Here is a 19,717-nt window from a genome sequence, read left to right as displayed (position 1 = left end):
GCTGTTTTACAGAAAGCAAAGTCCGTTTACTCAACACAGTCTAGTTAATCAACAAACAGCCTACTGACACAAAAAATATGAACTCCTGCAAAGAGATAATATCATGATGATTTAGCCCAAACCCTGTGTACCCGACCCGAGGTCGACTAGACCCAACTACATGCAAGTGCTAAAACATTTGGGTTTGAGCCAAGCTGTGCCGTGCTGGTCTGGTTCAGTCCTTTATCCAGAATAAATGGGCAGCACAGTGGTGCAAGTGGTAGAGTTACTGCCTTACAGCACTAGAGACCCGGGTACAATCCTGACTATGGATGCTGTCTGTACAGTTTGTACGTTCTCCCCGTGACCACGTGGGGTTTTTTCTGGGTGTTCCGGTTTCCCCCCACACTCCAAAGACGTACACGTTTGTAAGTTAATTGGCTTCGGTAAGAATTGTAAATTGTCGCTAGTGTGTAGGATAGTGCTAGTGTACAGGAATCGCTGGTCGGCACAGACTCGGTGGGCCGAAGGGCCTGTTTTCACACTGTATCACTAAATCAAAATAAACTAAAGATAAAGACAGGATGATCAGCCTAGAATAACTGAATGTGTCTTCTATTCTTGACAACAACGTATGTGTAGCATAATAAATCATCTTTTCCCACTATTCTGCCAGTGCCTTAAAGCCCGGGTGTTATAAGCACTCAGATTTGGGTTGGACTCCAATTGGGTTGGGTTGGACGCCAAGTCTGAAGAAGGGTCCTGACTCGAAACGTCACCGATCCATGTTTTCCAGAGATGCTGCCTGGCCCACTGAATTACTCTAGTACTGTGTGTCCTAGGTTGAGTTTCTTAATTTAGTTTCGTTTTGTTTAGCTTAGTTGAGTTTAGAGATACATCAGGGAAACAGGCCCTTCACTAGCTCCATCCTACACAATAGGGGCAGTTTACAGAAGCTAATTGACCTACAAACCTGCACATCTTTGGAGTGTGGGAGAAATACACCCGGGGAAGACCCACGTAGTCTGAACATACATACTCCGTGCAGACAGCACCCCTAGTCAGAATCAAACTCGGGTCTCTGGCATTGTAAGGCAGCAACTCTACCGCTGCACTACTGTGCCGCCCATATACTTTATACTTATGTAGACCTCAAAGTTACCCAGCAGAATGCACCGAGTGGTAAAAGTTACATAATAGAAACTATGTGCACAAACTCAATACCATTTGTTCTCATTACAGTCTCTGGAGGCAGGGTTGTGGTCATTGTCTGGTTGAGTTAACAAGCTTTAAGATACCCTCACCTTATGAGCGCATTTGGGGAAAGGATTTTCGTTAAAATCCTGATATTATCCAGTTTTTTTAACTTATTGCTAGAAAATGAAAGGGTTGAAGTTGCTCGTTTCTATTATTTTCATACTTGACTTATTGAGGTCTAAACCATATAAATTAGGTATCCAGAGACATGTTCAAGTCCCAAACCACAGTAGGGAAATTTTAATTTAATTCACAGGCCTGGACCGAAGAGCTAAAGATAGACACAAAGTGCTGGAGTAACTCAGTGGGTCAGGCAGCATCTCTGGAGAACATGGATAGGTGACTTTTCGGGTTGGGACCCTTCTTCAGACTGAAATTACGGGTGGGGGGGGGGGGGGGGGGGGGGGGATGGCCGGTTGAAGAGCTGGAGGCGAGAAAAGACCAGGAACAATCAGGACTGTCAACAAATGACCTCAGGCAAGAAGGTGCCCATTGTTGGCTAGGGAAGGTGTGATCTCAAGAGGGATACAATGTGGTGAACTGTGGAACTGGTTAAACGACTAAGGTGGACGAAGAGGGTAGGAGGGGAAGGAAGGGGAGTGTTGGGGGGCAGAAGCTATTTAAAATGAGTGGATTCAACATTCATACTGCTGGGTTGTAAGTTACCCATGAGAAATATGAGGTGTTGTTCCTCCACTTTGCGTGTGGCAATGGAGGAGGCCCAGGACAGAAAGGTCAGTCTGGGAATGGGAAGGGGAGTTGAAATGGTTGGCAACCAGGAGATCCTGCAGGCCTCGGCGGACCGAGCGTACTGAGGAGCTGCTATGAAATATAATATGAAGGTGTAAAAAAAGGTAAGATTGGAATGGTGGCCCTAAAAATACAGGGGCTTTGGTGTAAAACCCCTTTGGTTCACTGATGTCCTTCAGGATAGGACCTCTGCCGACCTTCCCTGTTCCGTCCTAATCAGTAGTCCACACCCATCGTATCGTGACTCACCATCCGATGAAACTAAGCCCAGGGCCTTTAGGGACAGACTATAAATACTGGCCTTGCAAGTCTCACATACATCCCAAGAGCAAGGTGGGGGGGGGGGAAATAAACACTCCACAGTAAGCACCATACTCCGATGTATTTTGCTTGCTGCAAGAAACCTCAAAACCAATCATAGCTGAACAAGCTTACAAATCATTTTTCAAATGATTTATATTACTGATATAACAAAGCGACATCGCTGATGAGGGATGGCGCGATCGTAAAGGCTGGAAGTGACTCCAATTATTATTTTCTCGGTGCTGTTAATGGACAGAACGAGATGGTAATGCGTTTTTTTTTCCTTTTACTTACATCTGTGTCTCTCTTATGCGCTGCCTGGTTCATTTCATACTGTACACCAAATGTCACCTGGAGAGGGGGGGGGGGGTGGGGGGGGGGGAAGAAATGCAATAAATAATCAGAGTGGGCGCTTTTTAACTCCTATTTAAATATGTAACCACGGCAACATCCATCACAGAGGCCAGACTTTCCGAACGCCAAAGGTCAGCACTGCAGCTAAAGAGATATTTTGCTTCAAGTGGTCTCTGTCAGCACGTTTGATTTATTGAAAGTTTATTGAGCTGCTTTCCAATCAGTTTATTTATCTCACCGAGAGGCATGGATAGGATTTGGGCGAGTTAAGTTTCTGCTTTAAAGGTAACTCAACCTTCTGCCCCACTGCTCACCAAAAATGAAGAGGAAGCTTCAAATAAAGACCAGTCGGGCTAAAGAGTCTGTTTTAATGCTGTTAGATTATATGTATTCAATGTAAAAGCTATATCTATATCCCTCTCTCTCCCTGATTGCTAATTATTTAACCCATACCCTTAATCTTCCAAAGCAACTGTGTTAAAGGGCAACACAGTGGCACAGCTGGTAGAGCTGCTGCCTGCCAGTGCCAGAGACCCAGGTGATCCTGACCTGACCTCAGGTGCTGGTTGTGTGGAGTTTGCACATTCTCCCTGTGACTGTGTGGGTTTCCTCCGGGTGCTCCGGTTCCCACCCATATTCCAAAGACATGCGGGTTTGTAGGTTAATTGGCTGCTAGAGTGGATGAGAAAGAGAACCAGTGTGAATGGATGATCAATGCTTGGCGTGGACTCACTGGGCCCAAGGCCCTGTTTCCATGTTGTATCTCTAAACATTGCCAAAGTAACACAGCAGGGAAACAGGGCCCTGGTCCCATTGAGCATACGCCAACTGTCAACCACCCATTTACACCAATCCTACAATAATCCCATTTCATTCTCACCCATTCTCATCAACTCCCCGCAGATTCTACCACTCACTGCACACTATCTACAACCCACACGTCTTTGGGATGTGGGAGGGAACTTGAGCACCTGAAGGAAACCCATGCGGTACAAAGAAAAACCCATTCACGGATAGAAGATGCAAATGCCACATAGAGGTCCGAATTTAACCTTTAGTACTTAATACTTAGGTTAGTTTAGTTTGGTTTAGTTTGGTTTAGTTTAGTTTAGAGATACAGCATGGAAACAATGTGAAAAGGAACTACAGATGCTGGTTTATAGATGCTGCTTCTTCAAAAGTGTCTCGACCCGAAATGTCACCCATCCTTTATCTTCAGAGATGCTGCGTGACCCGCTGAGTTACTCCAGAAATTTTTGTCTATCTTCAGCATGGAAACAGGTCTTTCAGCTCACTGTGTCCACACCGTTCATCGATCACCCGTTCACAACAGCGAAGTGTTATCGCACTTTCTCATCCTCTCCCTCTGTACTATGGGCAATTTACAGAGGCTAATCATCCCAAACGTCCACGCGTCTTTGGGATTGATTGATTGAAAGATATAACAGGGAAACAGGCCCTTTAGCCCATGTCGAAAATTGATCATCCGTTCATACCAGTTCTACGTTATCCTACTTTCTCATCCACTTCCTATGCACTAGGGGCAATTTACAGAGGCTAATTAACCTACAAACCCACCCGTCATTGGGAGGATTGATATAGTGGGGAAACAGGCCCTTTAGCCCAAGGTGTCCACACCAACCATTGACCACTCATTCACACTAGTTCTATGTTATCCCACGTTCCCATCTACTCCCTGCACACCAGGGGCAATTTTTTACTGAGGCCAACTAATCTGCTGTCTCAGACAAATTACTTGGCTAAAAACAAATCACTCTGTGTTGAAACAATGATTTGATCAGAAACCCTTCGCCAATAACAGCTAAGGGGGGGTTCTACCTGAGCTTGTTCTTGGAGATCCTGTGCTTGCGCATATCGTACAGTCAGTAAAAATGGTGGCTCACTGGTTGGGCTGCTAGTCGGCAGGTAGGTCCTGTAATGAGAGAAAGGTTTCCGTTTCATCACAGACACTCGGTAAAATCCCATTGAGGCACCTGGTCTGTCAAACTCAACAAACTCCTCCATGGGTCACAATAAAACTCCAATGTAAGCACTGACCAAAACAAATAGAATGAACCTTCAAAGGCTTCAAAGTTCCAGTCTCCAAATTGATCAAGTGATGCAGAGGGGCTAAGAAATGAACAAAATTGAGAGCTGGAGAGACAAGGAACTTCAGGTGCTAGAAACACAAAGTGCTGGAGTAACTCAACAGACCAGGCGGCATCTGTGGAGGGAATGGATAGCCGATGTTTCGTGTCGCGTCACTTCTTCAGTCTGTCCGAGTTAATCCATCACTTTGAAGATTGCATACACTCGGAGCAATTTACAATGGCCAATTAACCTAGACTGGACAGATCTCAGGGATATAGTGGAAACTTGGGAACCTGGCGGAAACTCCTCTGATCAGAGGGGTGCAAACTCTACATAGCAGCAACAAGGTTGAGATGAGTGGGTGCACTGGAACAGGTAGCTCCATAGCTGCATCAGTGTGTGTTCCAGTGATCCAGTGTAGATCCAGTGACCCACTGTGCAGATCCGGTGATCCACTGTGCAGACCCAGTGGTCCACTGTGCAGATCCTGTGACCCACCGTGCAGATCCAGTGATCCACTGTGCAGATCCAGTGACCCACTGTGCAGAATCACCGATCGCATCCAATGATAGGATGGGAACGAATAGCAATAGGAAGGAACTGCAGATGCTGGTTTATACCAAAGACAGACACACAATGCTGGAGTGACTCAGTGTGTCAGGGAGCATCTTTAGAGGAAAAAGTACAGCTGATGTTTCGGGTCGGAACTCTTCTTCAGTCTGCGATGGTTCTTTAGTCTGAAGAAGGGTCCTGACCCGAGACATCACTTATCCTTTTTCTCCAGAGATGCTGTCTGACCTGCTGAGTTACTCCAGCACTTGGGAAAGAATTGAAAATGATTAGTTATTGAAACTTAAGTCAGTGGCAAAGAACGAGACTTTGGAACAAACACACCCCACGCCTCTGACAGAATAAGACAGACTTAGTTAAAAGAAAAACATGCATTTGAATATCTAAAGGTCCCATACTGGAATCTTTAACAGCCTTCCTCTCACCTTAGGACCAGGTCTTTAGCATAACTGACGAAGCTCGGTGGGTTACTGAGACTACCCTTCCTCCCTGTCAGTCCATCAACCAAAAAGAATCTCCTTACTGCTCCAGCTCCTGCCAACAAGAAGAATTGTATTGAACAAATTTATCCATCCCAAATAGCTCTACAGCTATTAGAAACATAGAAACATAGAAAATAGGTGCAGGAGTAGGCCATTCGGCCCTTCGAGCCTGCACCGCCATTCAATATGATCATGGCTGATCATCCAGCTCAGTAGCCTGTACCTGCCTTCTCTCCATACCCCCTGATCCCTTTAGCAAAAAGGGCCACATCTAACTCCCTCTTAAATATAACCAATGAACTGGCCTCAACTACCTTCTGTGGCAGAGAATTCCACAGACTCACCACTCTCTGTGTGAAGAAATGTTTTCTCATCTCGGTCCTAAAAGACTTCCCCCTTATCCTTAAGCTGTGAGCCCTGGTTCTGGACTCCCCCAACATCGGGAACAATCTTCCCGCATCTAGCCTCTCCAACCCCTTAAGAATTTTATATGTTTCTACAAGATCCCCCCTCAGTCTTCTAAATTCCAGCGAGTACAAGCCCAGTCTATCCAGTCTTTCCTCATATGCAAGTCCCGCCATCCCAGGGATTAATCTGGTGAACCTTCTCTGTACTCCCTCTAAAGTATTGAAATACTTCTGTAGTCAATCGTGTAGAAAATGTTCAGTCACTTTGCACAACGCAAGTTCCCATTAAGTGCAATATTGTTTTATTGCACAATTTGCACATTATTAACAATATTGTTATTATGTGCAATAAACCCATATAATTTATTGATTGACTAGACCAAGTGGATCCGTTGGGCCCAAACCTCTCCTGCATTGGTGCACACCCACCCTCCCCCCTCCCCCCTCCCCCCCCTCCTCTCCCCCTCCCCTCCCCCCACCCCCCTCCCTCCCCGTCCCTTCTCCCTCCTCCCCTCCCTCCACCCTTTCCCCTCCCACTCCATCCCCCTCAAACCCCCTTATTCTCCCCCTTCCCTCCCTCCCCCTTCCCTCCACCCCTCCCCCCTCCCTCCCTAGGAGATAGATTTAAACTTTAAAATGTGAATAACAAAAAATATAACACCGATTTCAATGAAACTTGTTCCATTAGCACCAAAGGAACGACGGTGAGTAAGGTGGGCCTAAAATTGTCGTGCTATTGTGTAACATTTTGGCTGTAGTTCAGGCACAAACAAACAAACAACAATAATTTTAGTATATAGATGAGATCATCTTTCTGCCATTTGTTTTCAAAATAGTTCAGGTGATTTGGTCATAAGGAATAGTAGAATTAGGCCATTCGGCCCATCAAATCTATTCCACCATTTAATCTCTCCCTCCTAACCCCATTCTCCTGCCTTCTCCGCATAACCTCTGACAGCTGTACTAATCAAGAATCTATGATCTCTGCCTTAAAAATATTCACTGACTTGGCCTCCACAGCCTTCTGTGGCAAAGAATTCGACAGTTTCACCACCCTCTGATTAAATAAATTCTCCTCATCTCCTTCCTATAAGAACCTTCTTTAATTCTGAGGCTATAATCTCTAGTCCTAGACCCTCCCACTAGTGGAAACATCCTCTCCACATCCAAGCCTTTCATTATTCTGTATGTTTCAATCAAGTCCCCCCTCATTCTTCTAAACTCCAGCGAGTACAGGCCCAGTGCCGACAAACGCTCATCATAGGTTAACCTCCACATTCCTGGGATCATTCTTGTAAACCTCCTGGACCTTCTCCAGAGCCAGCACATCGTTCCTCAGATATGGTACCCAAAATTGCTCACAATATTCCAAATGAGGCCTTACCAGTGCCTTATAGACCCTCAACATTAAATCCCTATTTTAGTATACGCCCTCTTGAAATAAATGGTAGCATTGAGTTTGCTTTCTTTACTACTGATTCGACTTGTAGATGAACTTTATGGGACTCCTGCACCAACACTTCCAAGTCCCTTTGCACCTCCGATTTCTGGATTCTCACCCCATTTAGAAAATAGTCTACACCTTTATTCCTACTACCAAAATGCATGACTCCACACTTTGCTACACCATATTCCATCTGCCACTTCTCCAAGTCCTTCTGCAGAGTCCCTGCTTTCTCTACACTACCTGCCCCTCCACCTATTTTCGTATCATCCACAAACTTTGCCACAAAGCCTTCAATCCCCTCGTCCAAATCATTAATATACAACGTGAAGAGTAGTGGCCCCAGCACCGACCCTTGCGGAACTCCACTAGTCACTGGCAGCCAACCAGATAAAGCCCCCTTTATTGCCACTCTTCGTCTTCTGTCATCCAGCCAATCTGCAATCCATGCCAGCATCTGCCCTTTTTATACCCTGGGCTCTCATCTTCCTAAGCAGCCTAACATGTGGCACCTTATCAAAAGCTTTCTGAAAATCTAAGTAAACAACATCTACTGACTCTCCTTTGTCTGTCCTACTATTTACTTCATCAAAGAATTCCAGCTAATTTGTCAAGCAAGACCTCCCCTTCACAAAGCCATGCTGACTTCGGTCTATTCTATCGTGAACTTCTAAGTACTCCGTAACCTCATCCTTTATAATGGACTCTAAAATCTTACCAACCACCGAATTCAGACTTAGTTCCCACAATTCTGCCTTGCTCCCTTTTTGTGCAGTGGGGTAATATTGGCAATCAGGACCTGAGTTTAATATCTCAAATGAAAGCCAGCAGCTCTCAAAGAGCACAGGGTGGCACAGTGGTGCAGCACTAGAGTTGCTGCCTTACAGAGCCAGAGACCCAAGTTCAATCTTGACTATGGGTGCTGTCTGTATGGTGTTATCTCTGTGACCGCATGGCTTTCATCAGGGTGCTCTGGTTTCCTTCCACACTCCAAAACATACAGGTTTGTAGGTTAATTGTCCTCGGTAAAATTGTTCCTAGTGTGTAGGATACTGTTAGTGTACGCAGTGATTGCTAGTCGGCGTGGATTCGTTGGGGCAAAGGGTCGGTTTCCACGCTCTAAAATCTTGTCTAAAGCAGCAATCAGTTGATTCTGCCCGACAACAGAAGCCCAGGTTTTTGGGCTGAAGTCTCCAGAGTGATGTTCAGAGAAAACTGACAGCACAGTAGGACACTTGGCCCACCATTCCCACACCAATCAATAAACAGTTGGTGAGTCTAATCTTTGTCGAGCAGCGAACTGAAAGGGCACAAATTTGCAGGACTCGAGGGCCTGAGCTACAATGAGAGGTTGAGCAGGCCAGGACTTTATTCCTTGGAGCACAGGAGGATGAGGGGTGATCTTATAGAGGTGCTTAAGATCATGAGAGGAATAGATAGGGTAAATTCCCAGTCTTTTACCCACAGTAGGGGAATCAAGTACATCGTCAATCCATCTCCTGCACCAAAGATAGACACACAATGCTTGAGTAACTCAGCGGGTCAGGCAGCATCTCTGGAGAAAAAGAGGTGGCGTTTTGGGTTGCAACCCTTCTTCAGACTGCCTGCAAAAAGGTAGTCTGAAAAAGGGTTCTGACCCGAAACTTTTATCTTTTCTTTTTCAGCAAGGAGCTAATGTTCAACATATAGAAAATGATAGTTCAGTTACAAATGGTGTGTCACACCTAATTCTGTTCATTTTCAAAAAGGTATGGAGGGTTCCAGAGAGGATACAGAAAAGATTTACCAGAATGGTTCCAGAGTTGAGGAATGTAAGCTACAAAGTTAGACTGGAGAAACACAGATCCTTTAGAAAGGAGATGGGGAGGAATTTCTTCAGTCAGAGGTGGTGAATCTGTGGAAATCATTGTCTCCTGTGCTGTGGAGGCTAAGTCAATGGATATTTTTAAGGTGGAGATGACAGATTCTTGATTAGTAAGAGTGCCAGGGGTTATGGAGAGAATGCAAGAGAATGGGGTTGAGAGGGAAAGATAGATCAGCCATGATTGAATGGCAGAGTAGACTTGATGGGCCGAATGGCCTAATTCTGCTCCTAGAACTTATAAACAATAAGCTGAGAATGTTTCGATGGACTGAGTGCCACGGCCATTTTATGATTCTAATTCATCGCAGTGACTTACCCAAGCCATTCCTGTCTAGATTTAGGCTGCGTACTGGGACGGGCCACACCTTTGACTGTCCTTGGTTATCCTTGTAGTGGAGAAAGAGCTCATAAAGCACTGGCTCTGGGAATCGCTGGAGAAGGTCCAAGACTCGTATTGTGCACTGAAATAAAATAATGAGCAATCACGCGCTGAAGGGCACTTGGTCTCCTAAACCTGGCTCCAATTATTCAAGAAAGCGTCTCAGCAATTAGAAGCAGTTGACCCTGTGTGAAACACAAGTCGGCTTCTAAACCTTTTAAATGGGAAAAATCCCCATCTACAATGGTTTCTTAAAGCAAAAACTTCCCAATTTTGTGATTTTTGTTTTGGAGTCATCCAAAGTGACTTTAGTGCCCACTTAGGACACTAAAAATGGGTGTCATCCGCTATCAAGTCATTTAAGGGCAGCAGGCATGACTGTAACAAAAAAACAACGAGGGAGGATATTAGATTTTAGATTTTAGAGTCTCTTGCCCAGAGTAGGTGAATCGAGGACCAGAGGACAAAGGTTTAAGTTGAAGGGGAAAAGATTTATTAGGAGTCTGAGGGGTGATTTTTTCACACAAAGGGTGGTGGGTGTATGGAGCAAGCTGCCAGAGGAGGTAGTTGAGGCAGGGACTTTCCCAACATTAAAAAATCAGTTAGACATATACATGGATAGGACAGGTTTGGAGGGATATGGCCCAAATGCAGGCAGGTGGGACTAGTGTAGCTGGAACATGTTGGCTGTTGTGGGCAAGTTGGGCCGAAGGGCCTGTTTCCACACTGTATCACTCTATGACTCTTTATGACTCTATATCTTCATTCATTTCTTAAGACTCAAGATAAACAAACGTAGTCCAAGTCGTGCTGCACCTGTTCTCGACAACACTCACCGACTGGGCATAGAAAGAGCCAAATTTGTACGCTGCGTCGAGCAATGGTTGCGTGTCGGGACAGAGCTGGTGGAAAACATAAACGTGAGTTAAGATAGAGCAAACTCTTTCAAGTGTGATTGTAAGACATAGGAGCAGAGTTCATCCATTTGACCCATCGAGTCTGCTCCACCATGAGATCGTGGCTGATTTATTTTTCCCGAGTTATTTCTCAGTCCCGCTCTCAACCCCGGGTGCTGCATTTGACAGCACTGGACCAGCATTCGCTGCAGTTTAGAAGGATGAGGGGGGACCTCATTGAAACTTACCAAATAGTGCAAGGCCTGTGTAGATAGAGTGGATGCAGAGAGCATGTTTCCACTAGTGGGAGAGTGTCGGGCAAGAGGGCATAGTCTCAGAATAAAAGGATGTACCTTTTGAAAGGAGATGAGGAGGAATTTCTTCAGCCAGAGGCGATGATTCTGTGGAATTCATTGCCACAGACGGCCAAGTCATTGGGTATTTTTAAGGTGAAGATTGACAGATTCTTGCTTAGTAAGGGTGTCAAGGATTATGGGGAGAAGGCAGGAGAATGGGGTTGAGAGGGAAAGATAGATCGGCCATGAGTGACTGGCGGAGTAGACTCGATGGGCCTAATGGACTACTTCCGCTCCCATGACAAATGAAGTTATTAACTCCTGCCTCGTCACTGTAAAATTTGACACCCATGAGGGATGTAGTCACTTAGTCCGGCCAGAACAGACCCAGTGGTCCGTGGCAATAGCCCAGCATTGTGCCTGTAATTTTGGAGAAACCAACATTTGCTGTCATGACTTAGTGAAATGTCAACACCACATGGAACATGAACACACACAGTGAAGTCCATGAGGTAGTGATTTGCTGCTGCTTAATGTGGAATCTGATGTTCATTTTTGTGGCTTTTCTGGCATCTGGGCCTGACAGTTGTATCTGGGGCAGCGCAGTGGGACAGCTTGGTAGAGCCGCTGACTCACAGCGCCAGAGAACCAGGTTCGATCATGATGTTGGGAGCTGTCTGTATGGAGTTTGCACTTTCTTTCTGTGACCGCATGGGTTTCCTCCAGGTGTCCCGGTTTCCTCCCACATGCCAAAGACGTGCAGGTCTGTAGGTTAATTGGCCTGGAAAATTGCCACCTGTGCATTGGGAGTGGACACGAAAGTGGGATAACTGAACTAGTGTGAATGTGTGATCGATGGTTGGCGAGGACTGGGTGGGCCAAAGGGCCTGTTTCCATGCCATCTATATACTAAAACTCTCATTTGTTAGTTTGTTTGTTCCTGAACTACAGCCAAAACAGTGCACGATAGCGCGACAATTTTAGGCCCACCTTACTCACCATCGACCCTTTGGTGCTAATGGAAGGTTTCATTGAAATCGGTGTTATATTTTAAAAGTTATTCACATTTTAATGTTTAAATCTATCTCCTAGGGAGGGAGGGAGGGAGGGAGGGAGTGGAGGGAGGGGGGAGGGAGGATAAGGGGGGTTGAGGGGCATGGGGAGAGGGGGAGGGGAGGAGTAGGGAAGGGGTAGAGGGGAGGGGGGTAGGAGAGGGTGCTGCATCAATGCAGGAGAGGTTTGGGCCCGATGGGTTCACTTGGTCTAGTATCTCCCTAAATCTAAAAAACATTGTTGCAATAACTGGTACTCCTAACCTATTCAAGACTTAAAGCAGTATCAGGCCATTCTGCCCGCTGAATCCGTGCTGACCATCAAACACCCAATCATACTAATTCTACATTATCTTTCCATCAATTCACGGTGTACTACTGGGCAACTGTTCCAATGTTAGCAGACACAGTTGACAATGAATGAGTGGCTTTGTCATCCATGTTGAAAATCACTTAAATTATTATGCCTGTTAAATATAAAGCCCAATTAATGGAAGTGCAAGAGACTTTGTTAATGCTTTTTTAAACCATAATTGACATTGAAAGACTTTAAAAAAAAAGATATGAATTCTCTTTGAAAGTAACAAATTAAGAAAATTAGAGATTTTAAGATAGGTTATCTTGCTTTAAATTTTGTTTGACACCTCCCATTTAACCGTGAGCAACGTGCATTTTCCAATTTGAGTACCTCCATCCTCTCAGGGTCATTAAAGACTGACCTTCACCATGATGTTCCATGATGTAAGATAATAAAATCTAAATGCCACCAAGGCAATGTTGAGTTAGATAGCTGCACTGTTCCAGTTTTAAAAGCACCTTACAGCTTCATCTCACAGCAACAACACCAAAGATGATACTGTGCAACATCTCACCTGTAAAGTACCTCCTGTGACATCTTCCCAACCCAGAAAATTGCCACGAGCGTCATATTTCACAATTTTAAAGGTGATCTATAGGCGAGCAAAGAGAATAAAATTGGAGCAGAACACACAACAAACCAGATACATCAGTTCAGATAAAACCCCTCCAGTTTTACTTTTACTTTACTTTGGTGATGCAGCTCGGAAACAGTCCCTTTGGCCCACTGGGTCTGTGCCGACCAGCAAACACCCCATACGTCCTGGGAGTGTAGGAGGAAACCAGATCACCCAGAGAAAACGTATGCGGTCACAGGGAGAACGCACAAACTCATTAGACAGCACCTGTAATCAGGATCAAACCGTGGTCTCTGCTGCTGTAAGGCAGCAACTCTGCCACTGCTCCACTGTGCTGCCTCAAGGACTAGAAAGACAAGTTGCATTGATAAAGGATAATTCCTCTGCTCCAGATGAGATTTATCATGGGGTGCTAACAAACAGAAGGGGAAAAAACTTGGAGCACCTGATCAATGAAAGCTCTGGAGATTCTGGAAAGCCTGAGTTCTGGAAAACTGCAAACATTAAATTGTTATTCAAAAATGGGAAAATGGATCAGCGATGAACCCTGTAACCTCGGTGGTACAGGAAGTTCTAAATACAGTAATCAGAAGCAGAATTTGTGGTAGTTTGGTTGAGGGGATGGGCATTTGCAGAGATTTGGTGGGGGGAAGTAGAAGTGAATCGATTGATCTACCACCAGTCAGCATTGACCCAATGGGCAGAATAAACTCCTTCATTAGAACTGATCCAGTCATGACCCGAAACATCACCTATCCATGTTCCCCAGAGGTGTTCCCTGACCAGCATTCTGTGTCATAAGTTCATAAGTTCTAGCAGCAGAATTAGGCCATTCGGCCCATCAAGTCTAACTTCACCATTCAATCATGGCTGATCTACATTCCCTTTGAACCCCATTCTCCTACCTTCTCCCTGTAACCCCTGACAACATTACAAATCAATTTTTAATCATTTTGCTAATTACTATTTTTTAATCCTTTTGTGCAAACCAGCATCTGCAGTTCCTTGTTTCTAGAATAAACTTCTTTCCTGCCATAATAATTTGAGTTGTGAGAGACTTCAGGGGCAGTGGAGAGTGATGATAAGTTAGCACAGCCTTAAGGCAGCGGGAGCCTTGTAATGGTTCTCAAACCTTGTGGTTAATTTACCCTCTTGAAATCACTCCAGAACATTTGCTTTACCACAATAAACTTCATGGCCCAGTTTTTTTTTAACCTAATTGCATATGTGTGTGTGGGTAGAAAACAGCTGTTAATTCAGAGTGCATGTCAGTGTGTCCTTCAAGCTTTGATTTGTACTCAGAGATTAATGCTTGGGATAGAATGTTGTTTATTATGGTGTAATTGGAAAATCATTTGTAATAAACCCGAGGAATTCTGAAATTGGTAAAAAGAGATTAGAAGTCACAACTGCTTTTTACTTACTTCCACACCCGACTCCGGATAGCATCAAGATCGACTCCCTCCCCTCTCTATCTGCCATCCCTTTCTCCAAAGCCACTATCCCAACTGTCGATTATTGGAAACTGCTTTCCAAGGTCCAACAGTCTCTTGAGACCCCCTGAGCTAATGCAGTTAAACAGTTAAACACAGTAGGAAGATTCATCGTACAATATGGTCGGCCTGTTCTCGGTTATCTTTATCCTGTATCTGTACACTGTCGATGGCTTGTTGTAATCATGTACAGTCTTTTCTTTGACTGGATAGCAGGCAATAAAAAGCTTCCCATAGTACCATGACAATAATAAACCAAACTGAAGTAAATTGGTAGGAAGGAACTGCAGATGCTGGTTTAGATTAAATTAAGTAAATTAGACCTGTTTGCACGTTGTATCTCTGAGCTAAACCTGCTGAATGTTTTAAGCATTTGGGATTTTCTATTTCAGCCCTCAGCCATGATCCAAGAATATTTAGATTCCTGCAAAGAGAAAGTGTTAGGTTGCAAACCCTTTGTCAGAGTTCCATAGTAAGTTTAATTGACAAGTAATCTCCAACTACAATAATAGCACAAAAGTCACAGCAGGTTGAGAGCGAGATACCATTTTCACACGGCTAATGATGGAGAGCCAGACATCATAAGGCAGCGTAAGATACTTTACAGCTCATCACTCTGCCTCAATTTGCATAATTACCACTTATTGTCTATTTAATTGTTTGTTTAAATATATTTACTGAACTTAATTTTTGTCGTTTATTACGGGTTTTACAGAGTACTATGTTTACTTATCTGTTGTGCTGCTGATGCACCTACAAAGTACACTGACCAGTGAGCACTTCGTAACCGCAGCTACGAAAATGTACTCTATCTAACTGGCTGGAACAATAGTGTTGGCACAGTGATGCAGAGGGTGGAGCTGCTGCCTCACAGTGCCAGAGACCTGGGCTCGATCCTCACCTGGGCTGCCGTCTGTGTGAAGTTTGCACGTTCTCCCTGTGACCGCACGGGTTCCCTCTGTGCACTCCGGTTTCCCCCCACATCCTGAAGACCTCGCAGCTGCGGCTTGCCTGCAGTCCGTTGTCTTTTGTTGTTTTTGTCTTAATTGTAGTTTAAATATGATGTAGTGTTTGCGGTTGTGTGTTATGTGGGGGGGGGGGGGGGGGGGGGGGGGGGGGGTGGGGGTGGGGGTGGGAACTGTAACATTGTCTCTCCCGAATGGAGACCCGACCTTTGTTTTCTATGTCGAGTCTCCGTTCCCGCTGCGGCCTACCATCGGCCATGCACCTGGAGCTGGCGGCCTCCAGCTAGGAGCACCTGGGCTCTGGTTCGCAGAGCCCGCGGCCCGGACTCACCACCTGCGGCGCTGGCTGCCTGCGGAGGCTGCGGGAGCGGCTGCGACTCGTCTCCGGAGGCTCCGGCGCGGGTCGCGTGGACGTCGGAAGCCCGCAGGCCCCTGGGTGGGGGCCGACATCGGGAGCTCCGGCAGTGGCAGCGGCAGCGTCTTCGCCCACCCCGAATCGCGGTGCTTGGGTCGGCCCGCCGCGGACCTTTCACCGTCCGGCGCGGCCTGAAATAGGCTGCAGGATTTTCTCCGCCCGGCGGGGGCTTCAATGTCGGGAGCCCCGACCACCCCGATGTGACAACTTCAACAGCCTGACCGCGGGAGAAGACGGCAGGGGAAGAGAAAAAGACATTCTGGCCTTCCATCACAGTGAGGTGGGACTGGAGGAGACGCATTGTGATGGATGTTTCTTTTGTTTGGTGTTAGTTTATGATTGTATGTGTTATTGCATTTTTATTGATTATTCTTATTGGTCTTATTGTTGAACTGTGGGTAATTTTTCATTTCACTGCACATTTATGTGTATGTGACAAATAAATGACTATTGACTATTGACTATTGATTGACGTGCGGGTTTGTTAGTCAATTGGCCTCTGTAAAATTGCCCCTTGTGAACAGTGAGAGGATGCGAACGTGGGATAACATTGAACTAGTGTGAACAGGTGATCGATGGTCAGCGCAGTCTCAGTGGGCCGGAGAGGCTGTATTTCTGAACTCTGAACTAGATGGCTCATTTCATAATCCCCCAACCAGCTAGTTTAAGCCATGAACCAAAATATGCCGAAAGATAACTGCACACACACGCACCTGTGAATCCTTCTGGAAAGAAAGCCCTTTGGGGGCTGTTTGCCCCAGAGATGCTGCGATATTCATGTCCACGTAGAAGAGTTTCGGAAGGTAGTTAGTCCTTCAGCAAAATAAGGAAAGACAATAAGCCCAAATTAAACAATTGAAGACAAGATAAGCAGCCATTAAAAGAAAGACCGGCATCAGTCTCGAACATAAGAAATAATTGCTGCCAAACTTATATCACCCTGCAAACATCTCACAACCAACATCACAAATAATAAGCTCACTCCACACCAAGAAAGTTGTGCAAAAATACTTTAAATAGTTTCTGGGTTCCTGGAAGGCAGTTTCCTTGTTTTCACACTCCCAGTGAGGGAACTTGAAAGCACAAAACAGAATTAGCATTTTATGCCTTTTGTGATCTCAGGAGATCTGTTGGCATTTCACCACCAATTAGATACTGCTGAAGTGTTGACACAAGAGACTGCAAATGCTGGAATGCTGAGCAAAACACAAAGTGCTGGAGGAACTCAGAAGGTCAGGCAGCATCTATGGAGGGAATGGGCAGACAACATTTGTTGGAGTTGAAGAGAGAAAGCTGGTAAACAGAGGTGGGAGTGGGACAAAGCCGAGCAAGTGATAGGTGGATACCGGTGAGGAAGGGATGTTTGGCTGATGGGTGGAGACAGTGACAAAGGCTAGAGGTGAAATGGAGACAAAAGGATGTCAGGTAAGGAAGGAAGGAGTGAAATGTAAAGTCAAAGGGAGGGATTTGTGTGGAAGGGGACAGAAGAGAGGAGAATGAGGGGGAAATGGGGGACTTGGAGAAGGGAGAGATGGGAGATGAGTTGAAGGAGGGGAAAGCAAAAGGGCAATCGAGTTGGTGGGAGAAATGTGGGAGGGGGTGGAATGAGAGGGGAGGTTTAGTTTAGTTTAGAGATACTGCATGCGGACAGGTTCTTCGGCCCACCGAGTCCAAGCCGATCATCGATCACCTGCTCAGACTAGTTCTATGTTATCCCAGTTTCTCATCCACTCCCATACACACTCAGAGCAATTACTAGTTCTATCCTACACACTACAAACCCGCACTTCTTTGGAATGTGGGACGAATTTGGAGCACCCGGAGAAACCCCACTCTCAGGCTGACTGCAGTCACAGGGGAAGAACGTGCAATCTCCACACAGATAGCAGGTGAGGTCAGGATCCAACCCAGGTCTCTGGTGCTGTGAGACAGCAGCTCTACCAGTTGGACCACTGTACCCCCAGACAGTTTGTAACTGGGGCATTTAATGTCAATTATCACAATCGCTTTGTCAGAGCCTTGAATTTGTCTACATGCACGGCACGAGGAGAGGAATTTCTTTAGCCAGAGGGTGGTGTATCTGTGGAATTCATTGCCACAGGCGGCTGTGGAGGCCAAGTCATCAATTTGAAAGCAGAGATTGATACTGGATTAGTAAGGATGTCAAAAGTTACGGGGTGAAGGCAGGAGAATGGGGTTGAGAGGGAAATATTCATCAGCCATGATTGAATGGCGAAGTGGACTCGATGGGCTGAATGGCTCTTCTGCTCCAACGTCTCATGTTCTTGTTGAGAAAATTGACTGCCTGGGCTAGACACCGTGTCAACGAGATTGCTTGTACTGCAGTCAGTCATCATTCAAAGCCACAATGCGGGCACATATAGTCTTCCTGTGCACTCAGTGAAGGTGCAACAGCTCCCCCAGTGGCCCAGTCGCCTTCTACGCACCAGATCACAATACAATACAATACAATATATCTTTATTGTCATTGTACCCAGGGGTACAACGAGATTGGGAATGCGCCTCCCATACGATGCACTAATTTAGGTAATTTAGACAGCAGCAACCCAACGAAACGAACAGTTGTAACAGTTTTGGACAGGGTAAAGTGCAAGTTGATCTATGCGTTGTGGCCATCCGGCTCAGCAGGACCGGTTCATAGCAGCTATGGCCCTGGGGATGAAGCTGTTCCTGAGTCTGGAGGTGCGGGCATAGAAGGCCTTGTATCGTCTGCCCGATGGAAGGAGTTCGAACAGACTGTTGCAGGGGTGTGAAGAGTCTTTGTGGATGCTGGTGGCTTTTCTGAGGCATCGTGTGTTGTAGATGCCCTCCAAGTCTGGTAGCTGTGTTCCGATGGCCCTCTGAGCTCTATGGACTACCCGCTGTAGAGCTTTCCTTTCTGCCTCCGTGCAGCTGAGGTACCACACAGGGATTCCATGCGTTAGGATGCTCTCTATGGTGCAGCGGTAGAAGGTCTTCAGCAGCTGTTGGGGTAGACCAGACTTTTTCAGTGTTCTTAAGTAGAACAGTCTTTGTTGTGCCTTCTTGACCAGCGCATCAGTGTTATTGGACCATGTTAGGTCCTCCGAAATGTGAGTGCCCAGAAACTTGAAGCTGGACACTCTCTCCACACTGACCCCATTGATAGAGATCGGGGCATATTCCCCGTTATGTGACCTACGGAAGTTGATGATCAGCTCCTTGGTCTTGGTGGTATTTAGGGACAGGTTGTTATCCGAGCACCAGTCCGCCAGGTTCTGCACCTCCGCTCTATAGTTTGTTTCATCCCCGTTGGTGATCAGCCCGATCACCGTTGTGTCATCTGCAAACTTGACAATGGTGTTGTTGTCGAATGCAGGAACACAGTCGTGTGTGAAGAGGGAGTAGAGCATGGGGCTCAGAACACAGCCCTGTGGTGTGCCGGTACTCAGGGTGATAGTGGAGGACAGGTGCGGGCCCATTCTCACTGCCTGCGGTCGTTCCAGCAGGAAGTCCAGGATCCAGTCACATAATGACGAGCTAAGGCCTAGCTGGTGGAGTTTGGTGATGAGCTTGGTGGGGATGACCGTGTTGAAGGCGGAGCTATAGTCTATGAATAGCATCCTCACGTACGTGCCCTGTCTCTCTAGGTGAGTCAGGACAGTGTGAAGAGCCAGAGAGATGGCGTCCTCTGTAGATCTATTTGCCCTGTATGCAAATTGATGTGGGTCCAGTGAGTCAGGGATGCTGGATTTGATGTCCCAACCAAGGGCGTGCTCAGCTTTGAACCCTGAGATAGGGATGAG

The 19,717-nt window shown here is 46.0% G+C and overlaps 1 protein-coding gene across 2 annotated transcripts in view; it reads right to left on the bottom strand.

Annotated features, from left to right (window-relative positions):
- LOC144594842 (meckelin-like) overlaps positions 1-19,717 on the bottom strand; it is an 82,139-nt gene that overhangs the window by 39,455 nt on the left and 22,967 nt on the right. Inside the window, exons 9-15 of one of the 2 annotated variants that reach the window (XM_078401750.1) lie at positions 16,646-16,745; positions 12,997-13,074; positions 10,717-10,782; positions 9,818-9,962; positions 5,730-5,838; positions 4,483-4,576; positions 2,584-2,640 (exon numbers count right to left, since the gene is read on the bottom strand). In XM_078401750.1, the coding sequence (XP_078257876.1) occupies positions 2,584-2,640; positions 4,483-4,576; positions 5,730-5,838; positions 9,818-9,962; positions 10,717-10,782; positions 12,997-13,074; positions 16,646-16,745 (649 nt within the window). The remainder of the gene's footprint in view (positions 1-2,583; positions 2,641-4,482; positions 4,577-5,729; positions 5,839-9,817; positions 9,963-10,716; positions 10,783-12,996; positions 13,075-16,645; positions 16,746-19,717) is intronic. The other variant, XM_078401751.1, reaches the window with a different exon arrangement.

The sequence above is a fragment of the Rhinoraja longicauda genome, chromosome 6 (assembly GCF_053455715.1).
Source record: "Rhinoraja longicauda isolate Sanriku21f chromosome 6, sRhiLon1.1, whole genome shotgun sequence".
NCBI classification, from domain to species: Eukaryota; Metazoa; Chordata; class Chondrichthyes; order Rajiformes; family Arhynchobatidae; genus Rhinoraja; species Rhinoraja longicauda.
Note: the sequence above shows the minus strand (reverse complement) of the source record. Positions and strands in the feature narration are given on the sequence as shown.